Source organism: Berghia stephanieae, chromosome 11, assembly GCF_034508935.2.
Source record: "Berghia stephanieae isolate SIO BIC M18660-M18661 chromosome 11, UCSD_Bste_1.3, whole genome shotgun sequence".
NCBI classification, from domain to species: Eukaryota; Metazoa; Mollusca; class Gastropoda; order Nudibranchia; family Aeolidiidae; genus Berghia; species Berghia stephanieae.
The window spans coordinates 37953655-37974429 of record NC_088370.1 but is presented as its reverse complement, the minus strand read 5'-3'; the positions used below and the strand labels follow the sequence as shown (position 1 = coordinate 37974429).

Below are 20775 nucleotides of genomic sequence, written 5' to 3'. Positions count from 1 at the left end.
TGATAAAAGCTCATTTTTTGCCATACTCTGGCTCTCGACGTTCAGGGACAATATACGCGTCAGTTCGCCATCCCCGCCGTCGCATTTTCCAATCGGCAGGCCGCGGATCGATTGATGCATGGGACGTTTGCTTTTTTCTCGGACGTGCCGACGACCCGGGCGACACGAACGCGGTATTATTTGGCTAGGCGGCAGACCGCTTCGCCATTGACGGGACTGTTTGGGACTCGACATAAGGACAATAGTGTGGCGCCCGGGATAGGGCTGCTATTCGGGCACCGGGTTTGGATCAAATTTAGTCACACACCGGGGCGAGCAGCTCATGTGGCTCGTTGGCTCGATACCCGGGATGGTCTCGTGACGGTCGACCGGGATTTACACCTTTGCCCTCCCGTGTGCCTCAAGCCCCCTCACCAACTGCAAGGTAAAGATCCACGAGGGGCATATCGACGGCGAAGTGGTGTCCTTACGATTGTCAGTATTGGAGTCTAAAGGATAACGATGGGAGTTTATAATTCTACTACTACGGTGTATAGAAAATGCGTGCTTTGGACGTATTTTATTCCTCTGGTGATTATTATCAATGGAATTGTTATACAGAAGACATGTCAGGCTGAGGTAATTTATATAGTTTATAATTGTTATAATTGTTATAATTGTTATAATTGTTATAATTGAGGGAGGCCCTCTGAAAGCTCCTACATCCCAATATTCTTGTTTTTTATAATGTTCTAGTAAGGGGTTTGGGAGGGGGGAAACTTTTTGTTTAAAAGTCTCCCCCCTCCCAAACCCCCTCCTCGAACAAGAATACTGGGGATGTAGGAGCTTTCGGAAGGCCTTCCATAATTGAAGCTGGTTTTCCAAAACTCGTTAAGTTAATTTTTTAAAAACATTTTGAGATTTTCCATCCGTGAGATAAATGATACATAAACTTTATTTTAAGCATCAATCGACACAATAATAATCCTAGATTTGCAAGAATTTGAAGTTTAAATTAAATGTGATAAAACTTCAGCCCGAACGATATATTTTAGGGGAAATAATCGACAATATCTCAAAATTAAAAAAAAAAAAAACCCGGAGTTTTGGAAAACCACTCTTCAATTATTCAATGGTGTACAGAATACGCGTGTTTTTGACGTATTGTCCTCCTTTGGGGGTTGTTATCAATGGAATTGTTGTGCGGCTATGCGGTCTAGTGGTATGACACTCGCTTTCGGATCGGAAGGTCCTGGGTTCGAGCCTCGCGCTCGGCGCATTGTTGAATCCTTGGAAAAGGCTCTTTACTCACATTCTCTCACCGTACTCATGTGTAAAATGAGTACCTGGCCGTTAACAGCGTTGCCTTTGTCCGAAAAATTGTAATATCGCCTAACGGGCGTCATGTCCCGTCCTACATGTTAAATGTTGCTGTTGACCAGGGACCCCTTGTAAAACGCTTTGAGCACATTTAGTGGATATTGCGCTATATAAAGCTCAATTGTTGTACAACAGCCGTGTCATGCTGAGGTGAGTTGTAGTTATAATAAAGATCAAAGTAAGAAATTAAGGAGCAGATAAAGAATTGAATAAATTTTAATGGAAGGTGTCAGACAAAGCAAGAAAGAAAATTACAAGAAAGTATCCATCCCAAAAAAAATATTAAAAAATCAGTCGACCTCGACTGGGGATCGAACCTCAGACCTTCTGATTACCGGCAATCAGAAGGTCTGAGGTTCGATCCCCAGTAGATATCGACTGATTTTTTGGGATGGATATTTTCATGTATTTTTCTTTCTTGCTTTGTCTGACGCCATTCATACACACTTGTTCAGTTATTTAAAAAAGATTCAGAGATTCAAACCACGTAACTAGTATTGAAGTCCCCTTCTCGTTCACCAATTACAAAAAAAAAAGATTTTAAAAATGAGGTTTTATATAGAGCAATATCCACTAAATGTGCTCAAAGCGCTTTACAAATATCCCTGACCAACATCAACACGTAACATAAACGAGACATGATGACGCCTGTTAGGCGATAATATTTTATTTCCGACAGAGGTACTCATTTAACAACTGTGTATGGTGAGAGAATGTGAGTAAATAGTCTTTTCCAAGGACTCAACCATTTGCCGAGAGAGGCTCGAACCCAGGACCTTCCGATCCGAAAGCGAGTGTCATACCACAAGACCACATAGCCGCACAATATATCGGCATACTATGTATTGGTTTATACTGACGTGTATATATATATATAATATCTGCATAAATGCACATAGGTTTATAGATAGAACGAAAATGACGCCACTCAGGTTTTTTCTTCTTTTTTTTTTTAAACGTTATCCACGTTTATGAGTAATTCTCACAAAACTGTCATAATCAGACTATAAATCTTTAAGGTTACACATAGTTTTGTGATTTGGTCCGTTATACTTCCGGATGGCAATGTTGTAAACTCCTTAGCCAAGCGCATACTATCTTTAGATAGAACGAAGAAGAAGTCACTCGGGTCTTTGTTATTGATATTTTGCCATCCGCGTTTATGAGTAATTCTCACTAAACTTTATTAACCAGACTATAAACGTTCAAGGTTACACATAGTTTTGTGTGTTGGTCCATTATATTATTTTCGGATGGCAATGTTGTGAGTTTCTTAACCAAGCGCATACTATCTATACCCATTGACTTTTTCTTCATAAATTGTCATTTTATGCGGCTATGTGGTCTTGTGGCTTGGATTGGAAGGACCAGATTTTGAATCCCGCTCTGGGCGGCGTATAGTTGAATCCTTGCAAAAGATTCTTTACTCACATTTTTCACTACTCAGGTGTAAAATGAGTACCTACCTTCCCATAAACAACGTTGTCTCTGTCCGAAAAAAAATGAAACATCGTCGAACAGGCGGCATGTCCCGTCATACACGTTAAGTGCTGCTGCTCCTTTGAGACCTCTTGTAAAGCATTTTTACATCTTTCAGCGGATATTGCACTATATCATTTGTGAACCTCCGTGTCAAAGCGGTATTATGTCGGGATCCACTCGATTAGGGAAATTGAATTCTTTGCCACAAATATCAAACTTGGGTTTCATTTCTTTACGTTATGCTGGAGTAGAAATACTATTTCTTGCTTTACAAAAACTTTTAAGGTCCAATTTCTCATCAATATATCTCTAAATTCACTTTTTGGGGTCTGAATCATTCCGGCATAATATCGTTTTGAGACGGAGGGTCACATTTCTCTAGAATATTTCTCAAGTTTTTTGTTTTCTTGAAATAAAACTAGGCTGCTAGAAACTGTGGACTGTAAATAGTGATAAACAAACCTGATTACAACTGCTTTAAAAAAAAAGAACTAAATCTCAAACACGGAACGTTTCGGTCTCAAAACCCGTCTTCAGCCAACAAAAAAAAAACAAACAAAAAAACAATAAAGACCTAAACACAAAACTAAATTCCAGATAGAATTTAGCAGTGTTATTTATGGAATTTAGTAATGTATTTATGTCTTTATTGTTTTGTTGTTTTTGTTTGTTGTGTTGTTTTTTTTTTTTTTGTTTTTTTTTTGTTGGCTGAAGAAGGGTTTTGAGCCCCAAACGTTCCGTGGTTGGTATTTTGTTCTTTTTTGAAGCAGTTATATTCATGTCTGTTTATTATTTGTTTTCCTCAATCGTGGTTACACTACTACACGTCTGTTGTTGAAGTTACTTCCCCATCAATCAGCAAATGTATTGGTTTGTATTCAAGTATTCACGTGTTGTTGAAGTTACTTCCCCATCAATCAGCAAATGTATTGGTTTGTATTCAAGTATTCACGTGTTGTTGAAGTTACTTCCCATCAATCAGCAAATGTATTGGTTTGTATTCAAGTATTCACGTGTTGTTGAAGTTACTTCCCCATCAATCAGCAAATGTATTGGTTTGTATTCAAGTATTCACGTGTTGTTGAAGTTACTTCCCCATCAATCAGCAAATGTATTGGTTTGTATTCAAGTATTCACGTGTTGTTGAAGTTACTTCCCCATCAATCAGCAAATGTATTGGTTTGTATTCAAGTATTCACGTGTTGTTGAAGTTACTTCCCCATCAATCAGCAAATGTATTGGTTTGTATTCAAGTATTCACGTGTTGTTGAAGTTACTTCCCCATCAATCAGCAAATGTATTGGTTTGTATTCAAGTATTCACGTGTTGTTGAAGTTACTTCCCCATCAATCAGCAAATGTATTGGTTTGTATTCAAGTATCCACGTGTTGTTGAAGTTACTTCCCCATCAATCAGCAAATGTATTGGTTTGTATTCAAGTATTCACGTGTTGTTGAAGTTACTTCCCCATCAATCAGCAAATGTATTGGTTTGTATTCAAGTATTCACGTGTTGTTGAAGTTACTCCCCCATCAATCTCCCCATCAATCTCCCCATCAATCTCCCCATCAATCTCCCCATCAATCTCCCCATCAATCAGCAAATGTATTGGTTTGTATTCAAGTATTCACGTGTTGTTGAAGTTACTTCCCCATCAATCTCCCCATCAATCTCCCCATCAATCTCCCCATCAATCTCCCCATCAATCTCCCCATCAATCTCCCCATCAATCAGCAAATGTATTGGTTTGTATTCAAGTATTCACGTGTAGTTGAAGTTACTTCCCCATTAATCTCCCCATCAATCTCTCCATCAATCTCCCCATCAATCTCCCCATCAATCTCCCCATCAATCTCCCCATCAATCTCCCCATCAATCAGCAAATGTATTGGTTTGTATTCAAGTATTCACGTGTTAGCCATATTTTGGTTCCCATTAGTTGAATGTCACCTTTTATTTCATTTTGTGAAAACTTGCATAGGTAGTGTATGCGACTGTTGAATGTGTGTATTGTGAAAAGAAATTAATAAACAAAAATGAACATAACAGCTTCAATAAAGAACAAAACACCCAACACGGAACGTTTCGGCTCAAAACCCTTCTTCAGCCCACAACAAAAAAATGAAGACATAAATATATTTACTAAGTTGCAGTTTGACGACAGCACATATGATTTTGTAGGTCTTGTATGTTGTAGAAGCATATGTGACCCTCCGTCTCAAAACGGTATTATGTCGGAATGATTCAGACCCCAAAAAGTGAATTTAGAGATATATTGATGAGAAATTGGACCTTAGAAGTTTGTGTAAAGCAAGAAATAGTATTTCTACTCCAGCATGACGTAGAGAAATTAAACCCAAGTTTGATATTTGTGGCAAAGAATTCAATTTCCCTAACCGAGTGGATCCCGACATAATACCGCTTTGACAGGGAGGGTCACATATTGGAAAGTAAATACAAAAAGAGCGTTCGATATATAACTATGGGGTTCCAAACTGAACGGGATTTAACATTTGGTATAGTAAGCTTCGCAGTCCGAATGACGCTTGCTGAGAATTGTGTGATTCAGTCATGGTCGATAAGTATAGCTGCTCTCTCCATCCATGTTGTTAATTGTTTCCATTGGTCACGGTCCTGGGCCAGAGTTTTGAGGCTGTCAAGATCTTGTTGTGACTTTAGTGCGGAGGGCACTGCAGTATTTCTTAGTTCTTCAGGGATTAATTCGGCCTCATCTGAATTCAGAAATTTCTGATATGTAGAGAGGTCCTGGTTCAGGGTAGTTACCATTGATGTTGGTGGTCTCCCTACATATTTGTTGTCATGAAGGAAATTCTCTGTCATTGCAGTTTGGGCTTGGATGTTATCTTCTCGACGTAAGATGTGACCAAATTGCCTCCATCGCTGTTCCTTTATTATTGTACTCAGGCGTTGGACCCTGTTTTTTTTTTCAAATACTGATCTCTATGAAAAAAACAGGGATTTAAAACAACCCATAAAATTAGGTGCGCAAAATATGGGAAATCGCGGGTAGAATAGAAATAGGTGTGAAATGTGTCCACTGCAATAAATCCAATAGTAGCTTTGTATCGTTTTATGTATCTATTGGCACGGTATGGTATGGGTCTGTTTACCCGTAGCCATCGTAAAGGTATGGCCGGACACTGACCAAAAAATGACGTCAAAAAGCCAGTCTTTTGCCACAAAAGAAAACAAATCGTGAGTTGTATTCAATAGTTCAACCAATAAAATAACTTGTTTCCATGAGCTCTACTAACGACAACTCACTCGACGCTACACAAACCTAAAAAATGACGTCAAACTGCCAGTCCTAGAGGGTTTCAGTGTCAGGCTATATGTTAATGAAGGCTGCGGTTTACCAATGGTTTATTAAGTGATATTGTGAAGCTTTTTGAGGAGGCTTCGGCATTTAGCGCTATGGAAGAATACTTTATTATTATTATTATTATTATCATTATTATTATTATTATTATTATTATTATTATTATTATTATTATTATTATTATTATTATTATTATTATTATTATTATTATTATTATTGTTATTATTATTATTATTATTTTCCACCAGAAACTAAAACCCAACCTGACAGCTGACGCTAGCGTCATCATGCTGGACGAAGGAGTGACGTCACAAGTGATCTTGACCGAGCTCCAGTGTGCTGACCCAACTGGGGGCAACCCTGTAGTATCCGTGGACAATGTCTCTCCGAGCAAGTCTTGTGACAACTGCTTCTACATCGCACCTTGCAACAGTAAGACTATGCGTGGCTATGTGGTCTAGTGGTTTGTCACTCGCTTTCGGATCGGAAGGTCCTGGGTTCGAGCCTCGCGCTCGACGATTAGTTGAGTCCTTGGAAAAGGCTCTTTACTCACATTCTCTCACCGTACTCAGGTGTAAAATGAGTACCTGGCCGTTAACAGCGTTGTCTTTGTCCGAAAAATTGTACTATCGCCTAACAGGCGTCAAGTCCCGTCCTACATGTTAAATGTTGCTGTTGACCAGGGATCCCTTGTACAGCGCTTTGAGCATATTTAGTGGATATTGCTCTATATAAAGCTCAATTTAGAAATTTATTTAATTTAGTAAGAGTCTTGATGCCTCTTATTCTACAGCTTCAACATATATAGAACAAATTTAACACCAACGTGAGGCTATGTGGTCATGTCGTTTGACACTCACTTTCGCATAGCAAGGTCATGGGCTCGACCCTCGCTCGGCGCATTTTGAGTCCTTGGAACTCACTTTCTCTCACCGTACTCCGGTGTAAAATGAGGACCTGGCCGTTAACAGCAAGAAAAATTTCCATGTTCACTGTCAGGCTCCTATTTATCTATTGATAGAATGCGCTTGGCTAAGAAGCTCACACCATTGCCATCCGGAAGTATAACGGACCAATACACAAAACTGTGTGTACACTTGAACGTTAAAAGTCTGGTTAATACAATTTAGTGAGAATTACTCAGAAACGCGGATGTCAAAGAACAATAACAAAGACCGGAGTGACATAAACTACATTCTATATATATATATATAGATAGTTCGAAGTTGGCGCCACTCAGGTCTTTGTTATTGTTTTTCGCCATCCGCGTAAATGAGTAAAGCTCACTGAACTGTATTAACCCGACTATAAATACAAACAGTTTTGTGTGTTGGTCCGTTCTACTTCCTGATGACACTGTAATTAGCTTCTTCGCCAAGCGCATACTAACTATAGATAAAACCGTTCTCAAGCGGTGATCTTCACATTGTGTTGAATCTTTCTTAAAGTCATTGTCATAACTATCAACATTACCATCAGAATGATAAAGAAATATGTTACAGTGAATGACATAATCAGTCGGATGGTTAAAAGGTTTGAACTGAGATATTGCCAAGTTTAGTTAGAAGGTCATTTTTTTAAATCAAAAGAGTTCTTGTCACAAATGATTAAAACAATCCCTTTTGTACATCTTCGGGAAATATCAAAGCTTAATTTCACTTCAAATACTTTTTTATAGCTAGTCAAGTTGAAAAAGTATGAAATGTGAGAGAGTTTCTGGATACCTCTCCCATACATCTGGCCATATCTTTATGAATGATCACCCAATTTACAACATTTTCACCTTCCGACTAATTGTGTCCTGCACTGATACATATAATTATTAGGGATTACCTACAACGTCACAAACAATCATGAACATATTTTATCCATAATTATATCATCCTCCTCTCCCTCCTGCTCCTACTCCTCTTCCTCATCATCATCATCATCATCATCATCATCATCATCATCATCATCATCGTCACCATCATCATCATCATCATCATCATCATCATCATCATCATCATCATCATCATCATCCATCATCTCATCATCATCATCATCATCATCATCATCATCATCATCATCATCATCATATCATCATCATTATCATCATCATCATCGTCACCATCATCATCATCATCATCATCGTCACCATCATCATCATCATCATCATCATCATCATCTCCATAATCATCATCATCATCATCATAATTCAATTTGCTTTCCTTTGTATCTTCCAACACACTAGCAAATTGGTGCCTTCATTTTACACGCCTAGAAGAGTTAGATGTGTCGAAAGTGAGCTCATACACACTAACAATCAAGTGTGTTGGCTCCAACAAACAGTCCGTTAAAACGTTTATACAGGTAAAATAAAAAATAATTTGTCTTTAGGGTCTATTCCAAGGGAAGACTAGAATAATCCAGGCGTCAGCCGCAGAGCAGCGGCGCAAAGTGAGCTAGGGCGAGGTGACTTGACACACAACGCAGCGGCGGGTGATTGAACTCGGTACCTTTCGGGTACAAAGCAAAGACCTTACCACTGAGCCACGCTGTCCCTGCTTTTGCTTTATTATTATTAACCTTTGTAAAGCGCTTTCAGCACGTTTAGTGGATACTGCCCTATAAAAACGCTGCTGTCTGTTTTTATTTTTGTTTCTTTAAAAGGTGTATTAAAGGCCCGTTAATTCGTTTTTTCCCCTATTTTTTTACATTATTTAATCGATTCAGTAGTCATTATTATTATTATTATTATTACTATTATTATTATTATTTATTATTATTATATTATTATTATTATTATTATTTATTATTATTATTATTATTTATTATTATTATTATTATTATTATTATTATTATTGTCATTATTATTATTATTATTATTATTATTTTATTATTATTATTATTATTATTATTATTATTATTATTATTATCATTGTTGTTGTTGTCATCATCATCATCATCATCATCATCATCATCACATCATCATCATCATCATCATCATCATCATCATCATCATAGTCATCTCAATCCTTATTAACATTACAGCTCGCTTTGTTTTTCTTATTTTTAAAAAAAATACAAAATACAATGTCATATAAGAGTATACTGGAACACAGCCTGTAGAGTGTCAAATTAAGAATATACCATTTTCTTGATCGTTGAAATGACATTCATAGCAAGTTACCGATTCCATTCCCACCTACAACGATCGATCGACGACGAACGACGTGGAAGAAAACAAAGAACTCTCTTCAGAGTCTTGTGACAAACAGATCTTCATTTACTACCTCCTCGTTCGTTGGATCGTTGTAGGTTGGGAAGGTAATCGTTAATTTGTTATTGTGTCGTAAGGGTAAAAAGCCAATATGTACCTATATGCAGGTCTGACATCCGAAGCCGCTTATGGGCCTAGTTTAACATCGTTGTAATGGACAATATTTCGCGTCATTTTATTTTTTTTAAACTTTTTTTTTTTGTTTGAGATTTCCATTACTACAATGAGTTCCTAATGATTTGGGTCATCAGACCTGCACGTCGGGTAAAGTCAAACAGATCACCATAATAATTTGTCTTTCGTGTCTTTCTGATGATGCCCAGGTCCGGTTGTATAAGTCTACCAAACCGCCGGAATTCAACAGTTTCCAGCGAGTGGTCACAGTGGATGAGACAGAAAAACAGGTAGGGGTGTCAAAACCAAGGGTGTCAAAACCAATGGTGTCAAAACCAAGGGTGTCAGAACCAAGGGTGTCAAAACCAAGGGTGTCAAAACCAATGGTGTCAAAACCAAGGGTGTCAGAACCAAGGGTGTCAGAACCAAGGGTGTCAAAACCAAGGGTGTCAAAACCAAGGGTGTCAAAACCAAGGGTGTCAAAACCAAGGGTGTTAAAACAAAGGGTGTTAAAACCAAGGGTCTCAAAACCATGGTGTCAAAACGGTTCAATGTTTGAGGGAATATTAGATGAAGTCTATATAGTTTAATATGAAAAAAAACACAACAGTAGTATAATGAACCGCACGTTAGGGGCAGCTTGGCTCAGCGGTATGGTCTTTGCTTTGTACCCGAAAAAGGTACCGAGTTCGATCACTCGTCGCTGCTCTGTATGGCCTTGAGTAATCAACTCGCCCTAGCTCAATTTGCGGCGCTGCGTTGCGGCTAACGCCCGGGTCATTCCGGTCTTTCCTTCGAATAGACTCAAGTGACAAATTTCCCCCATGGGATGAATAAACGTAATTTTATTTTTATCATTTTTTTTTATAAAGCTTAAGAAATGACCTTAACTTTGTCTTGTTTATAAACTTTCATTGAGATCGGCTGTAAATTTAAATAATTTAAAAAAATGAGCTTTACATAGCGCAATATCCACTAAACGTGCTCAAAGCGCTTTACAAGGGGTCCCTGGGCCACAGCAACACTTAACATGTAGGACACTACATGACGCCTGTTAGGCGATATTACGATTTTTCGGACAAAGACAACGCTGCTAACGACCAGGTAATCATTTTACACCTGAGTACGGTGAGAGAATATGAGTAAAGAGCCTTTTCGAAGGACTCAACTATGGGCCGAGCGCGAGGCTCGAACCTGGGACCTTCCGATCTGAAAGCTAGTGTCATACCACGAGACAACATAGCCGCATCGGATGTAAATTCTCGTGGCATCATTTGATTATCGTCCGAAAATGTATTTGTCATTGTCCAAATATATCAACGAGCAGGGCCTAAAGGAATACAAGTATCATTCTTTAAAAAAAGTAAAGTTAAATATTGGAATTGATGGCAGTGCAGATTTATTGCATCGAGTTCATGCAAATGTTGTGAAACGCATTGATATTTACATTGCAAATGATGGCGCTCATATTGAAGATATTATTTGAATAAAATAAATAGTGAAAATAAAACTTAAGTTTAATAATATACCAAAAATATTCAACTATCCTATGTGTACAGACTTTATGGACACCCTGATTTATATTTTAAAAAATCCTGTTGTACTTTGATCTTGAGAGGTAATAATATACAATTCATACACTATTGCAATTCAGAAAAGTGAGTGGAGCAGGCACCTGTGTTGGTAACAACAAGAGACGAAGTGAGTAGGAAAGTGCCAGAAGACAATAGAGAATAAAAAAACAAAATTCGCGGCGGTGATGGGGGGTTTGAACCCGCGACCTTACTGGTACAACTCCGCCTGGCCGGTGAGAGCGTGACTCTACAGTATATACACTCTTGCTCTTTGGAATTCCGTGTTCCCAACCGCTACACGAATTCCAAAAAGCAAAAGTGTAAAAAAATATTTTATTCTGCCCCTCAATGAATTTTGATTTCGCCATTTTTGAATATAAGACACGTTCAAAGATACTTAGACTCTATGTGCGGCTATGTGGTCTAGTGGTATGACACTCGCTTTCGGGTCGGAAGGTCCTGGGTTCGAGCCTCGTGCTCGGCGCATAGTTGAGTCCTTGGAAAAGGCTCTTTGCTCACATTCTCTCACCGTACTCAGGTGTAAAATGAGTACCTGGCCGTTAACAGCGTTGTCTTTGTCCGAAAAATTGTAATATCGCATAACAGGCGTTATGTCCTGTCCTACATGTTAAATGTTGCTGTTGACCAGGGACCCCTTGTAAAGCGCTTTGAGCACGTTTAATGAATATTGCTCTATATAAAAGCTCAATTTTTTTTTGTTTTATTTAAAAAAATAATTTTTTTATATAATACTTCTTTTTTAAGAATCTGATTTTTAGTGAAATTTAGTGAATTATATTCTGACGTCACAAATTATTATCGTAAACATGATATCATTACGTGTTACTGTTTATTTAGGGGGAGGGGTGGAATAATATACAAATTAAAACTGCGATTCACCTCATAGCCGTAATATGTCGTGCATTTATTTGCAGGTCTGATATCCCAATTCCTTATGGGCTCATTATTGTAATGGAATCTCCAAAAAAATGACGCACAATATTGTCCATTACAACAATGTTAAACTAGGCCCATAAGTGGTTTCGGATGTCAGACCTGTATATGTGTATACGTTGTCGGGAGGATTAAGATGTTGAAAATTGAATTTGTAGCTAAACACTGCAGGTTTGAGTTGAGTTTTTATGTAGCATTGAGGAAAATATAAATAAGTATTTTAGAATGTTCAAAACCAAGATTTCATATCTTTGATCAGTTTTTATTTGAATTTGAATCTCTAGGTTTGGTCTATCCCGACCTGATACCGTTTTGACGCGTCAGGTAACAATTTAGTTTCTAAAGCAAATTTATTTGAATGATTATCAATTTATACAGGAGCTCGTCTTGCAGAGAATTACTTGCACGGACCCCGACGACTCAAGTGTAAAAGTGGACCTGGAAATAGATTCAAAGGTTTCGAAAGCAGGCTGTACCAAATGTTTTTCTATTGAGCCGTGTGGAAACGGTATGCAGTTACTGATATGTATTAATCATTTTAACAAATTGCTTTTGTATCATATTCATAGATTGACAGCTATATCATAATTCAACATGATCATCATCATCATCATCATCATCATCATCATCATCATCATCATCATCATCATCATCATCATCATCATCATCATCATCATCATCATCATCATCATCATCATCATCATCATCACCATTATTATTAATTATTATTATTATTATTATTATTATTATTATATTATTATTATTATTATTATTATTATATCATCATTATTATTATTATTATTATTATTATTATTATTATTATTATTATTATTATTATTATTATTATTATTTATTATTATTATAATTCTTCTTCTTCTTCTTCTTCTTCTTCTTCTTCTTCTTCTTCTTCTTCTTCTTCTTCTTCTTCTTTTTTCTTCTTCTTATTATTATTATTATTATTATTATTATTATTATTATTATTATTATTATTATTATCATTATTATTATTATTATTAATTATTATTATTATTATATTATTATTATTACTATTATTATTATTATTTATTATTATTATTATTATTATTATTATATTATTATTATTATTATTATTATTATTATCATTATCATAATTATATTGTAATGAAAAGCCCCAATAATCAACGCAACAACGTTAAATCAAGCCCATACGGGCGTTGCCTATCAGATCTGCAATATGTGAACATAATTTAAGCCTCATCTTGTTAAAAAAAAAAACAAAAAAACTATGACCTTCATAAGATATCGTCGCCTAGGCATTCCACGAAGGAAAATAGATAATTAATCAAACACGATGTCTGATGTCAACAGGAATCACTCATGTTGTCCAAGTGAGCAAATTGAGGGTTGATAATCTTGCCCAAGGAAAAAAACCGCAATGCTCTCTCTCTCTCTCTCTCTCTCTCTCTCTCTCTCTCTCTCTCTCTCTCTCTCTCTCTCTCTCTCGTTCATACGCATGGACAATCTAACAAATTTGTTCAATTTTCAATGAGCGTGAACTCCACGTTTTGTAAAAGATATTTATTTCTCTTTTTTCTTGTTTTGCTCTGAACACTACATGTGAAAATAATTTAATCCTTTTTTATAAATTCCTCAGAATGGTGTCTTAAATTTACCCCCGAGGTTGGCAGTCTCAGCTTTAGCGTCCTGCCAAACTACCCAATGACCTTGACATGCACAGACAAGGAAGGGCAAAGCGTGACCTCTGACATTGAGGTCAGGGTCACAAAAAATTCGCCTCCCCATTTTGAAAAGCTATTTGGTAATACTCTTCAACAGTCGTAACGTCACTTCCTTCCTAATGACGCATGGTAACTTAGTAACACTGGCTCTAAACTATCGGAACAATGGCGGACGCCCGTATGAAATATTTCTCCGGCAAGCATAAAAGCGTATCCGGAGGAAAAAAAAAACACATAAATTTGATCATGTTTTGACTTTTACACATCCTGATCACAAGACATATGAAAAGTTCTAGCCAGCACGAATAATAAAAAGAAATGATTTTCTTTGTTTAGAACCAAGATGGCCGCCGTTGTCAGGCGGTGTGACATCAGACTACTGAATCCAATTCATATCATGTTTTTTCTTATTCTGCCCATTTTTTTTTTTGTTTTTTTATTATTTGTTGTTTGTTTCAGATCGACGTGCACATATTTGAAGGTCTGATAACCGAAAAGTAATTATGGGCTTGATTTAACATTGTTGAAAGGGAGTATATTTAGCAATGGTTTCAGTGTATTTCCATTACAACACTGAATCCACAATATTCTTCAACAGTCGTAACGTCACTTCCTTCCTAATGACGTATGGTAACTTAGTAACACTGGCTCTAAACTATCGGAACAATGGCGGACTACAGAAATAATTAATCCTTTTTATAATCCGAATGTGTTAAATTCCCCGAGTTTGCATCCAGTTACGTCTGCAATACAATGACCTTACATGCACAGACAGAAGGGCAAAGTTGACTCTGACATTGAGGTCAGTCACAAAAATCCCTCCCATTTGAAAGCTTTGTAATACTCTTCAACAGTCGTAACGTCACTTCCTTCCTAATGACGCATGGTAACTTAGTAACACTGGCTCTAAACTATCGAACAATGGCGGACGCCCGTATGAAATATTTCTCCGGCGAGCTTAAACGCGTATCCAGAGGAAAAAAACCCCATAAATTTGATCATGTTTTGACTTTTATACATTCTGATCACAAGGCATATGAAAAGGGAATGAAAAGTTGTAGCCAGCATGAAGAATAAAAAGTAATGATTTTCTTTGTTTAGAACCAAGATGGCCGCCGTTGCCGGGCGCGTGACATCAGACTACTGAATCCAATTATCTGGGTTATTAGACATGCAAATCAGGGTTGCCAGATTATTTTCAGGCATTCTGCCAACTGGATTTAAATAATCTGCCAAACCGAACTTTTTATATAACCCCCTTTTGAAAACAAAAAATTCGCAAGGCCGAGGTCATATTTTTTTTTTCATTTCCCAAGTATTAAAAATCACTAGCTGGCTGAACTGGCTGGGCAGGAAATTGTCGGTGAACCTGCCACAAAAATCTGGTTAATCAACCAAGTGATTAGACCTATTTTGTAGTTTTGGCACAATCAAATCATCAGACCGAATTAATTGAGACAATGTTAGTGCTGTAAAAGTAAAAGCGTTCATTCCTTGGCCTCGGAAAATAAAATCTGCCCAATATCTGCCAAAATGCCAAACCGTTTTTTCTCTGCCAGAAGACCTCAAATTCTGCCAAAAAAAAGGACATTTGGCAGAAAATCTGCCAAATTGGCAACCCTGAGCAAATTAGTTCACGTCGTTTCAGACATAAAATATATAGATAGTATTGAATTCTGTTTAGATAATTGATAAATTGCACCTAGAGATCTATGCATGAAACTGAAAGTTACACAGAGCATTTAATGGTCTTTCGAACCTATTAGCTCATAAACGATGCGCACAATATGCTACGATACGATACGATATTAGCCATAGATACATATGATAAATTTACAAAACATTTAAAAAAAAAAGAAGTAAGTAATTCACCAACCCAGCCGTTCGGAGGTCATTTAAAGCATTCTCAAGACATCCGGATGCCCTCAGACCTGTACGATCCTTTCCAGAAGTCTTACGCCTTCCGAAAGCTCCTCAAATTACGCCGGACGGCTTCGGACGGCAATTAGTAGGACGTGGTTCTATATCTATCAATCTATTTGGGGGTGGGGGGGGGGCAGCATGACTCAGCGGTACGATCTTTGCTTCATACCCAAAAGGTACCGAGTTCGACTACCCGCCTCGTTGTGTGGCTTTTGAGCAAGTCACCTCTCCCTAGTTCACCTTGCGGCGCTGCACTGCTGCTGACGCCTGGGTTATTCCAGTCTTCCCTTAGAATAGACCCTATAGACAAATTTTCCCTATGGGAAGAATGAAGGTCATTTTTATTTAAAAGTTACACAGAGCATTTAATGGTCTAATGGTTTATTAGCTCTTAAACAGTATGATACTATATTGGATATACGTATGATAAATTTACAAAACATTTGATAAAAAACAAGAATATATAATTCACTAACCCAGTTGTTTCCTTATCCATCAATCTATTTCCCCAAATCAGCTACCAAGACTATATCAGGTACCAGCCAACTCAAGGCTGGAACCAAACTATACACCGTCAACGCCACGGATGAAGAGCAGGACACATTGTACTACACTGTGACGATGACCCCCGATGTACCACAGCTGTCCATGGGATATAGTAGGATCCTTTCAAGATTTTTTTTCAATAGGGTTCAACAGTCGTGACGTCACTTCCCTCGTAATGACGCATAGTAACTTAGTAACTGGTTCTAAACTATCGCAACATTAGCGCGAAAAAAAAAAAAAACTTCTCCGACGAGCATAAAAGTGTATCCAGAGGAGAAAAACATTATAAAGCTGATCATGTTTTGACTTTTATACATTCTGATCACATGACATGTGAACAAGTTCTAGCCGGCATGAAGAATAAAAAGTACCGATTTTCTTGGTTTAGAACCAAACCGATCGTTGCTGGGGCGGACGTGACATCAGACTATTGAATCATATTGAAGAGTACAGGGGAAATGACTCAGATGTCCACCTTCTGGAATTTTTGTGATTGCTTGCTTCCCCTTGAGAGATATCGGGGGTTCTCAACATTGCCTCTATAAATAGAACAATGGAAAAACTGCAACCAGAGAACCTATAGATAGTATGCAGATGACGTCACTCAGGCCTTTGTTATTGTTTTTGCCATCCGCGTTTGTGAGTTGTTCTCACTACACTGTATTAACCAGACTATAAAAGTTCATGGTTACACAGAGTTTGTGTGTTGGTCCGTTATACTTCCGGATGGCAATGTTGGGAACTCCTTGGCCAAGCGCATTCTATCTATAGATAGTTAGACGATGACATCACTCAGGTCTTTGTTATTGATTTTTGCCATTCGCGTTTATGAGTAATGCTCACTGAACTGTATTAACCGGACTATAAACTTTCATGGATACACACAGTTTTGTGTGTTGGTCCGTTATACTTCCGGATGGCAATTTTATGAGCTTATGAGACAAGCGCATACTGTCTAAAAATAGAACAAAGTTGGCGTCACTCGGGTCTATGTTATTGTAATTTTTGCCATCTGCGTTTATGAGTAATTCTCACTAAACTGTATTAATAAGACTATCAACGTTTAACGTTACACATAGCTTTGTGTGTTGGTTCCTTTACACTTCCAGATGGCAATGTTGTGAGGTTCTTAGCCAAGTGCATATTTCATACTTTCTATAGATAGTATGCGCTTGGCTTAGAAGCTCATAACATTGCCATCCGGAAGTATAAAGGAACCACCACACAAAACTGTGTGTATACATGAACCTTTATAGTCAGGTTAATACAGTTCAGTAAGCATTACTCATGAACGCAGATGGCAAAATACAATAACAAAGACCTGAGTGACGTCATCTTCGAACTATCTATAGTCTGGTTAATACCGTTTAATGAGAACAATTCATAAACACGGATGACAAAAAAACAATAACAAAGACCCGAGTGACGTCAAATTCGTTCTATATATAACCCTTTCTGCTACAACCATAACGCTTTACTGTTTATAGTTTTCCCGTTGTTCTTTTTATGGAGGACAGGGGATGGGGGGAGGGGGGGGGGGGGGGGGGGTTCAGAGTTTCAAGAAGTAGGCATTTGTGTTTTTTCCCCAATACTCTTCAATCCCTCCTTCTCCTTCTCGTCCTCGTCATCGTCGTCGTCTTCCATCAAAATTATATCTGTTCCCACCCACCATACTCCATCTAAATGTTTCTACTTCAAAAACATGTGTGTTCTCCTTCTCAATACAGCCACATCATCATCATCATCATCATCATCATCATCATCATCATCATCATCATCATCATCATCATCATCATAACCATCACCATCATCATCATCATCATCATCATCATCATCATCATCCACACATCATCATCACATCATCATCATCATCATATCATCATCCCTCATCATCATCATCATCATCATCATCATCATCATCATCGTCCATCTATCATCATCATCATCATCATCATCATCATCATCATCATCATCATCATCATCATCATCATCATCATCATCATCATCACTCACATCATCATCATCATCATCATCATTCATCATCATCATCATATCATCATCATCATCATCATCATCATAATCATCACCATCTCCTTTTTCTTCTCCTCAACCCCCTCATAGTTTTCTCCTCCCCCTCCTCCTCCTCCTCCTCCTTCTCCTCCTCCTCCTCTTCCTCCAAATTATTTTTTCATTTATTTCACCGCAGATTTTTAAAAATGCTTGCATCTCCGTTTCTTCTTTTTCTTCTCCAGCTGACGGTACGATAGTCGCCAACGGGGACCTATCCCAAGTCTGCACACCATTGATATCCTGCGAGATAATGGTCAATGATGGATTTAACCCGGAAGTTGGACCCATGGTCTTAGATCTCACACTTGATGGTGTGTGCTGTAATCATGCTGCTGCTATTGTTTTCTTGGTGCTATGCGTGTAGTTTAAAAACTCACAACATTGGCCTGTCGGATGAAACGTCCCAACACACAAACTATATGTAAACTTGAGCTTTTATAGTTTGATTAATGTACAATTTAGTGAGAACTATTCATAAAAATGGCTTGCTAATAACAATAACAAAGTGACGTCAATTTCGTTCCTACATTAAAATTGACATTTCGATGCTTTGCGTATAACCAAAATACTCACAACATATAACGTACCAACACACAAAACTATGTGTATCCTTGTGCGGCTATTTGGTCTTATGGTATGACACTCGCTTTCGGATCGGAAGGTCCTGGGTTCTAGCCTCGCTCGGCGCATAGTTGAGTACTTGGAAAAGTCTCTTTACTCACATTCTCTCACCGCACTCCGGTAAAAAATGAGTATCTGCAATTTAACAGCGTTGTCTCTGTCGAGAAAAAATTGTAGTATCGCCTAAGAGACGTCATATCCTATCCTACTTGTTCAGTGTTGCTGTTGGCCAGTCACCACTTGTTAAGAGCAGTGAGTACGTTTTGTGAATATCGCGCTTTTTAAGGGCTCTTTCAAAAAATGTGTAGCGTTAAATGTTTATAGTCTGATTGATATACTTTAGTTAGAACTTCTCATGAAAATGGCTGGCTTAAAAACAATAAATAAGAGCTGGATGACGTCAATTGTGTTCTTTCTGTATTAAAGCCATGGGATTTAATTTTAAAGACACTATTTCCGCTAATCTGCCGGATTGGATTTTACTGTAAAACCTTCAATAATATTTCAGGAGGTAGCGTAGCCGAGTGGATATGGCGATACACTCACACGCAGAGGTCACGGGTTCAAATCCCGCTCATTTTACTGAACAAGAAACTTAACACCGTTTGCTCACTACGCGGTGTTGCACAGCGGCTGACGTCAGAGGCATCTCGTTCTTTTTTAAAGATACATATTTATTTTAAATGTAGTGGGATGATGAATTATGGTTATTGTATATCATTTCAGTTTATATCGTATAATCCCCCCCCCCCCCCCCCCCCCCCCCCCCCCCCCCCCCCCCCCCCCCCCCCCCCCCCCCCCCCCCCCATCGATAGTGTCCCAAAGGATTGTTTTCGTAGTGTTCGTCACAAAGTTACCCCAATAATAAGTTATTAAGGGGCAAAAAAATGATAAATAAAACAAAAAACTGACCATCCGGCACTAAAATTTATAGTAGTTATACGTAGCTTCACAAAGATTCCAAAAGTGTGGCTATTAAATATGACACTCTGTTCACAACGTTTCGAGAAAAAAAAATATAATAAAAATTATTAACTGGTTGAAGGGACATAACCAATTTTAAACAGTTCGAGTAATTTGGCTACTTTGATTATAGTCCCTTGTTTGACGCGAAAATTAATTTTTGCTTTGGCGTGAATTTGATGTTTAACATTGAATCTGATTCTTCTGTTATACAAATCTAGGTGAAATAAATTCTTCTTGTTCATCCAATGACTCCACCATACTGAATATTAAATTATGTCAATCTAAAGTGTGGCGTGTGCGGCTATGTGGTCTAGTGGTATGACACTCGCTTTCGGATCGGAAGGTCCTGGGTTCGAGCCTCGCGCTCGGCGCATAGTTGAGTCCTTGGAAACGTCTCTTTATTCACATTCTCTCACCGTACTCAGGTGTAATATGAGTGCCTGGCCATTAACAGCGTTGTCTTTGTCCGAAAAATTGTATTATCGCATAACAGGTGCCATGTCCTGTCCTACATGTTAAATGTTGCTGTTGACCAGGGACCCCTTGTAAAGCGCTTTGAGCACATTTAGTGGATATTGCGCTATATAAAGCTCATTTAAAGCGGTATGTTTTACCTGACAGAACTAACTGTCCTGTATTATGAAAGATAAAAGTAGTAAATGTGGCTCATATGTAATAAGGGGACAACACAAATCAAACGGCCTTTCGGTCTTTTGCCTTTTTCAAGTAAACACGAAATATATTTCATATGAAATACAATAACCATAATATATTAATTGATAAAAGAAAAAGATTTCTAAAGTCGTATATTTCATATTTTATATTAAGTGTTTACTTTGAAATGGA

General features: G+C 37.8%; 1 protein-coding gene across 1 annotated transcript in view; it reads left to right on the top strand.

Moving 5' to 3' along the window:
- The first annotated feature begins 443 nt into the window (after positions 1-443).
- LOC144956915 (protocadherin-like protein) overlaps positions 444-20775 on the top strand; it is a 42991-nt gene continuing 22659 nt past the window's right edge. The window contains exons 1-8 of the mRNA XM_078887738.1: positions 444-618; positions 6430-6613; positions 8415-8533; positions 9767-9847; positions 12464-12593; positions 13719-13883; positions 16244-16384; positions 18525-18653. Coding sequence (XP_078743864.1) covers positions 502-618; positions 6430-6613; positions 8415-8533; positions 9767-9847; positions 12464-12593; positions 13719-13883; positions 16244-16384; positions 18525-18653 — 1066 coding nt within the window. The 5' untranslated portion in view covers positions 444-501. The remainder of the gene's footprint in view (positions 619-6429; positions 6614-8414; positions 8534-9766; positions 9848-12463; positions 12594-13718; positions 13884-16243; positions 16385-18524; positions 18654-20775) is intronic.